The 7442-nt window shown below is 35.6% G+C and overlaps 1 protein-coding gene across 7 annotated transcripts; it reads left to right on the forward strand.

Annotated features, from left to right (window-relative positions):
- The first annotated feature begins 547 nt into the window (after positions 1-547).
- On the forward strand, positions 548-4996 carry LOC102616555 (nuclear pore complex protein NUP98A-like). 7 transcript variants are annotated; one of them, XM_052440697.1, is made up of 6 exons: positions 548-748; positions 1090-1113; positions 1413-1837; positions 2683-3699; positions 3894-4124; positions 4222-4996. In XM_052440697.1, the coding sequence occupies exons 1-6, from the start codon at positions 657-659 to the stop codon at positions 4560-4562; spliced, it is 2130 nt and encodes a 709-aa protein (XP_052296657.1). In that variant the 5' UTR covers positions 548-656; the 3' UTR covers positions 4563-4996. The 7 variants fall into 7 exon arrangements, with proteins under 7 accessions (XP_052296657.1, XP_052296658.1, XP_052296663.1 ...); XM_052440698.1 differs by having other exon boundaries at positions 3897-4124; XM_052440700.1 differs by having other exon boundaries at positions 623-748; positions 1537-1837.
- The last annotated feature ends 2446 nt before the right edge of the window (positions 4997-7442 follow it).

Genomic DNA, 7442 nt, shown 5'->3' on the forward strand with positions numbered 1-7442 from the left:
ACATGTAAGTATTACCATACTAGATAACAATGTAAATATATAAATATTTAAACTTTCAATTATATATAACACTTCAAAGACCTAAGTTTGAAAAAACTAGATTTAAGATTTTTTAAGATTGTAAAAAAAGAACAACTTGCCAATTACCATTAGACAATAAAAACTAAAAAAACAAACATATCATTCAGACATATGCTATCATAATGACGAATGTTGAATAAATTATTTAACTTTATATGTCAAAAATACTCCTACACCATTAATTTGTTTCCAGCCATGTAAAAGTTAATTATATAAATATGCATAATGATTTAAGTTCGGTAAATAATTTTATAAATACAGAGAGAAAAATAAAATATTTATTGCATATAATTATTAAGGACTATTTTAGTATTTGAAAATTTGTGTGGAGTGAAAATTAAAATTTTAAAATTATTTTTCCATAATATAATTTAGAGAGTAAATAGTACCATCCTAAATCATAATAATAATAATAATAATAATAATAAAGCGGACTTAAAAGCAACGCTATGCTTACTTGCTTACTAAGCACTGCTTAGCCTACGCTTACGCTGTGTATTTGTTGCGGACTTAAAAACAACGCTACGCTGCTGATGGAGTGCCAAATCCCAAATATAAAGTGATCTTTCACGTTAATGAGCGGGCTTTTGTTAATTGTTTTTGTGCATGGAAAGTGTAAACCCTTCGATCTCTGTGCCCAGAGTGTAAGCGTCCGTTCGGATCGACGGTGAGTATTTGGTTAGTCCTAATTCATGTACGTAATGGCTCAGTTGCTGCTACGGTTTTATTTTAATTTCTTTTTTACGATTTGTGGTTCGTTCTTGTCAATGAAACTATGCTGATTTTATTGGCATTCCATTTTTAGCCTGATTATCTTCAATTTTGTTTCGAAGGTTCCTTATTCTGATTTTATTTGTTTCAGTGCAAAGTGATAGTGATTGAAACTATGTCGTTTAATTTGATCTCATTAAACATTTTCTGTTTCTCTTTCTTTTTCTATTTCTTTTTTTTTTTTCAACTAATGACCGATTCTCTTGTTTTTTTATTTGTATTTGACATTTGTTTCAGGTTGGAATCTAATCAAGACTCTGTGTAAGTATTTTGAAGTGAGGAGAAGAAATAGTAATAAGTGACAATGTTCGGTTCAACTAATCGCAAGTGTTTTCTTTTACCTTTATCTTTTGCAGTAAATTATTCTTTTTTCAGCAGTTTAATCTTATTTGCTCTTTTAATTTTTGAAAGCTTTGTACATTATCTTTTCTGTATTGATATTTTAACTCTTTTTTTTTTCTTCTAATTGTTTACGAGTTGTGTCATTTGCCCTTACTTTATAGGTTATAGTTGAGTTAAATTAAGTTTTCTAGTTACCTGATGCTATTTTTATGTCTCAGACATTTGTGGCAGGATTGCAACTACTTAGAATATGAACTCGTTTTCTTCTCAGAATTCTTGGACTGGTCAAGCATGCTGTGCGACTTGCATTTGCTAAGTTTTTTTTGTTTTTTGGTTGGACAGCATTTGGGCAGTCTTCTAGTAGTCCATTTGAATCTCAATCAGTCTTCGGGCAGAACAATAATGCAAGTAACAATCCATTTGCTCCCAAACCATTGGGTACAACAACACCTTTTGGTTCAACAGGGAGTTCCGTATTTGGAGGCACGTCAACTGGGGTGTTTGGTCCAACCCCAATCATCTTCCCCATTTTCATCAACCACAACTTTTGGCGCCTCATCATCTCCCGCGTTTGCAATTTCAGTTCCTACCTTTGGAGCATCTTCTACTCCATCTTTTGGTAGTTCAACATCATCATTCGGTGGTGAGTATGTCCATGAAGTATCATTAGTTTAATTATTATTATTTTTTGTTAAGTTTTGTTTCTCCTCCACTCTTTGCCTGACTTGTTATTACTTTTGATTTTAACTTTTGAGATAGATGGTTATGATTCTAGGTCAATAGGTGTTTTGGGGCACTAAATGTGCTTAGTGTCCTAATGTTATTCTGGCAATAATGCATGGCTTATGAATAGAATTTATTGCCGGTGTCCATATGTGAGAAATTCAGCTGAGGTGGATGCCAACTTAATGGCTTTTAAGTTTTTGCTTATGATGACCGAGATTCTTCTTCTATGTATAGCTCACATATTTTCTCTTAGGTTTTTGATGCTCATGTATCTTTTATTTTGTTTATATCCACCAGACAATTTTTTTACGATAAGGGTAATTGGAATGAGTAATGTTCTTTTTTTTTTCTTCTTTTCTCTTCCCACTATATATAACTTCATTTAGATGATAGAGAAACACAATATGTCAACCAGAGTTAACCCATTTGATAGATGCTATGTATTTGCTTTATCATCCTTCTATAGTATCTTATTTGGTTTATCTTTTTTTCTGTTTTATATTTTATTTTCTCTTGCACTGGTGTGCCTTGATCCTCTCTAACTTAAGGGTCAGTATGCGTTGATAAGCCCTTTTGATTTAAGTGGGATTTTTTTCCCGAAAGAAAAATAAACTAAATTTGAGGAGTAATTTTCATCTTTTACTGATGTGTGTTATATCCTAAAATTATTTAACATATTTTATTATTCTTTTTTTTTTCTGGTTCCTTTTCATGAGAACTCACATTAAATCTTGCTCTCTAACTGTATGCATATATCTCCAGGGTCTTCTATCTTTAGCCAGAAGCCTGCTTTTGGATTTGGGTCCACTTCTACTCAAGCAAGCCCTTTTGGAAGCACGACTCAGCAATCTCAGCCTGCATTTGGAAGCAGTTTATTTGGTTCCTCAACACCTTTTGGAGCATCAAGTCAGTCTGCATTTGGTGCAACAAGCACCCCTGCTTTTGGTGCTACTAGTTCACCTGATTTTGGGGCTACCAGCACCCCTGCTTTTGGTGCGACTAGTTCATCTGATTTTGGGGCTACCAGCACCCCTGCTTTTGGTGCGACTAGTTCATCTGATTTTGGGGCTACCAGCACCCCTCCCTTTGGAGCAACCAGCACACCACCTTTTGGAGCTAGCAGCACCTCAGCCTTTGGCGCTACCAGCACCCCTGCTTTTGGTGCTACTAGTTCACCTGCTGTTGGGCCTACCAGCACCCCTCCGTTTGGAGCTACCAGCACACCACCTTTTGGAGCTAGCAGCACCTCAGCCTTTGGTGTTACCAGCACCCCTGCATTTGGTGCTACTAGTTCACCTCCTTTTGGGGCTACCAGCACACCTCCCTTTGGAGCTACTAGCACCCCTCCCTTTGGAGCTACCAGCACATCACCTTTTGGAGCTAGCAGCACCTCAGCCTTTGGTGCTACCAGCACCCCGGCCTTCGGTACCACAGGGACTGCCTTTGGTGCATCCAGTACTCCAGCTTTTGGATCTGGTGGAGTGTTTGTGGCTTCCAGCACTCCTCTTTTTGGGTCATCAAGCACTTCGACCTCTGGGGCTTCGAGTACTCCCGCTTTTGGGGCTTCGAGTAATCCCACTTTTTGGGCTTCAAGTACTCCCTCTTTCAGGGCTTCGAGTGCTGCTTTTGGGCCTTCAAGTACTCCTGCTTTTGGGACATCCAGTAGTGGATTGTTCAGTTCTGGATCCTCTCCAGCTTTTGGCCAGTCAACTTCGGCATTTAGTAGCAACCCATTTGGAACTTCTGCATCGCCCCTTGGAGCTCAGAGTTCTTCTTTTGGTAAGCTTCTTGAATGGATATGCTTTGTTTATGTGCTGTTACAGAAATATGCTTTAGATAAGCATTCTGTGTCTTGAATAAAAGGAACCTTGTTAGCTTTATAATCTTTATTAAGTTGCACTGCAGTCATTAATTTCCAAAATTATTAAGAAAAAGAAATAAAAATTCCTGTGCTGTTATGTGCTATCACACAGGAGGCCAGGGTACAACACCAACATTTGGAAGCACTGGCTTTGGCCAATCAACTTTTGGGGTTCAACGTGGTGGAAGTCGAATAGCTGCTTTTGTTGTTCCTACGACTGAGGCAGAGACTGGCAGTGCTTCACAGCCTGCTGGATACTTGGATTCAATATCTGCCATGCCTGTTTACAAAGATAAAAGTCATGAGGAGCTAAGATGGGAGGATTATCAGTTGGGAGATAAAGGTAATTTGCTGAAATCTGGAAATTTTGGTGATGCTTGTTCCTTTAAAATGAGACTGACTGATTCAATTGTTCTCTTTATTTCGATGTCAAATTTCAGGTGGTCCATTTCCTCCTCCACCATCATTTGGGCAATCATCTGCCAGTCCATTTTCCTCAACATCTAATTTGTTTGCTCCCAAAACTTCAACCTTCACTAGTTCAAGTTTTGGAACTTCCACTTCAACTTCTGCGTTTGGTTCTTCTCCTTTCGGTGTATCATCTTCAGCTAACCCTTTTGGATCAACTTCGTCTGCAACACCTTCAATATTTGCATCGACATCAACTCCCACATTCGGGCGCCAGCTCATCTCCAGCTTTTGCGTCATCCCCGTTCCTCTTCAACAGTACAACACCTCAGGGAACAGTTTCATCATTTGGTTCTGGCATGAACTTTGGTAGTCCGTCGTCACCTTTGTTCAGATTCTTGAATTTAGTGAGAAGGCCTCCTCCATTCCCCACTAATTAGTTTAAATACATCATCTTGAGTGTATGCTTGTGTGACCAAAGCTCAACATTTTAGCATTTTGTTTATTTTATGACCTAGTTATGCTATAGATTTAAGTAGAAAGTGGCTAATATTATTTTGAACAACTGTCATTATATGACAGCCATTGCACAGAATTTGAATTCTTTTGCAGTTTCAGTGTATTTTAAGCACAATCTCGAAACATACCTGCTCTTCATTTATTTGGCTGATGAAGAAGTAAAGGAACTATAAGTAGTAGTCAAAATTTATCATGGTTTGATTCTTGATAGAAGCTTGTGTATAGGTATTTGTATAATTAACAGTTTTGAGTTATAAATAAATGAATTCTGCAACATTTGAAATTTCATTCTGATTGTGATTGAATGACAAAGTAAATTTACTGACAATTTCTTTATTATTAGTTTCAGAGATGTTATATTGAAAATATTATCTCTCAAAAAAAATATTGAAAATATTATTTTTTTTATTGAAATATTAAAAATATTATGAACTCACCATCGAGGACTCTACATTATTGGGCCTTAGATCGGCCTGGCCCATAACCTCGAATAGGCTTCAACATTTGGGAATAGCCTTTTGACACCTGAACTTCCGAGTGATGTTCCTTGGCTGCCAGCAACCACCTTTTTGAAATCACTAGACGTCGCAAAGGAAACAATTGTCCCTGCATGCAAAGCATTTAACAAAAAGGCAATGGATTACACACGTAAAGTGATAAATAATAAATAATACGTTATAAGTTTGATCATGCGATTATGAAGAAGTGCTCCACGGTAGAGTAACTCTAACATAACAGGACCCCAAAATAAATTGTATATTACCTAAATCCAAACATTTAAATATCATTGTCCACATAAATTCCAAGCAAATATACAAAATGGAGAGTGTTAAAATAAATGTGGGTCAAGTGCTATTGAAATCATTATAAAAGACAGTAGAAAAAAAAGAGACAATGTCACATGAGATTGATACATAATAATATATATGATGTGAAGTTGTCAACAAAGACCTATAAACTATTTAAGACTTATATTAATGTTAAACTTCAAAATAATATATTCCTAGAAGAGAAATGTTCTAATATGGGATTTTAAAATGCGGGAAAGTTTGAGAAAACGCATAAACCGTGCGGTTTAAAGGTTTTAAGTCTTTAAAAGATTTTCCGAACTTTCTCGCAATTTAAAATCCCAGATTGCAACATTTCTGTTTCTACAAACTTCAAAATAATATATTTCTAGCCTATCAACGAAATAGTAGATTTAAAAGTATTATTTTTGAAGTTTAATATTGGATTTTTGGCATGAATTGACTATACATATCAATTTTTGTACGGTAGTTAAAAACTATATATTATTACATATGTATTGATACTAGACCTTTTAATTTCTTAAACTTTCACCACAAACACTTGAAACCTCTTACTCCATTTCATATCATATACTCAAACCCACACTGATGGAAACGATAGGACTATCCCTAACACCTGAGTTGAGAGATACAATGTGGCATATTTATGAATATCGAAGCCCTAAAGCATCTCACCTCTTTTGTGAAAAAGCAAATTGGATACAATACTGCAAGTTCTAATTGTATGAATATTATTGTATGATCTATATGCACAGGAGGCAGGAAAAATTGCTCTCTTACTGTTCCTAAAACTATGAAACCTTGGGAGTAAGTTACTTATTTTGTGCATTAAGAAGGAGGGACCAGGATTCGGTGCTCAACTGAGCTTGTGCTGAGCACCGGATCAATGGTCAGCAATTGCTTAGGGCCCACATAAGACAACTACTGACCATTGATCTAGTGCTCAGCACAAGCTCAGCTGAGCACCGGATCCATTTCCTAAGAAGAAGAGTCATACAAAACTAATATATTTGGTAGGTAGGTAAGCAAAAAACTTTTCATCCAAACAGCATTAGTGCTGCCGCAAGTCAATAAATATTGTTGTCCTGAGGATATTGTAACCATAAGGAAGATTTATTATGCCCATAAATGCTTCTATAAAGACTATAAATAAGATCAAGTTTAAGATACTTTAAATGAAATCTATTGCTTGGTCAAAAGCAACAGATTGAGCTTGCATGTCAACACTGCTTAAAGCAAATGCATGGTTATTAGAAGATTATGCTACTGTGATAGGGAAGATGATATAATAGGGTTGGGCGACTGGGGCTAACTAGTACCTACCAATACTAAAAATGTCATTAACATGATCACATACAATGCTTTAATTGTATTTATGGCGGAAGATTACAATGTTTTTAACTATTTGACTTAACATAAACTTTTTGTTAGAATTCCTTGTATTTTAACTACTAGAATAGGGTTTTCAGATGTTATACTTACATATTTAACCAACATCCTTATGTCTTTAAAATTAGACATATAATTTTTTGTCAACTTAGCTTCGTCAGTAAAACTAAACTCCTCTTGAAGGTCATGAATAAACCTCTAAATTCTTTGTGATCATTTATGATACATATAAGAGAAGTGATATGCTGACGAAAAGTCCAAAATGATGTGGAGCATTTTCTAATTCCTCCCCTCATGAAGGGTTATAAAGATAATGCTAAGTTTATACTTGTGATAGAAGATTAACTATTTGATGGAACATAGGTTTTCCTACTAGAATTCCTTGTATTATTATTACTTGAATATGGTTTCTAAATGCTATCACTCAGTAATTTCTATATAATATTTGTGCACTTTTGCAAGTTGTTGCCATGATTGTCGAAAAATTAAAATGGGATAAGGGGTTATATTGTGATTGTTAAAGAAGTGCAGTTGTA

Source organism: Citrus sinensis, chromosome 5, assembly GCF_022201045.2.
Source record: "Citrus sinensis cultivar Valencia sweet orange chromosome 5, DVS_A1.0, whole genome shotgun sequence".
Classification (NCBI taxonomy): Eukaryota; Viridiplantae; Streptophyta; class Magnoliopsida; order Sapindales; family Rutaceae; genus Citrus; species Citrus sinensis.

What these genes read in the sequence shown, in the direction of transcription:
- LOC102616555 (XM_052440697.1), top strand. Translation starts at nt 657, where the DNA reads ATGAGCGGGCTTTTGTTAATTGTTTTTGTGCATGGAAAGTGTAAACCC. An exon ending in AGCGTCCGTTCGGATCGACG is followed by an intron (nt 749 to 1,089) that starts GTGAGTATTTGG and finishes CATTTGTTTCAG; the next exon opens with GTTGGAATCTAATCAAGACT. An exon ending in AGCTCAGAGTTCTTCTTTTG is followed by an intron (nt 3,700 to 3,893) that starts GTAAGCTTCTTG and finishes GCTATCACACAG; the next exon opens with GAGGCCAGGGTACAACACCA.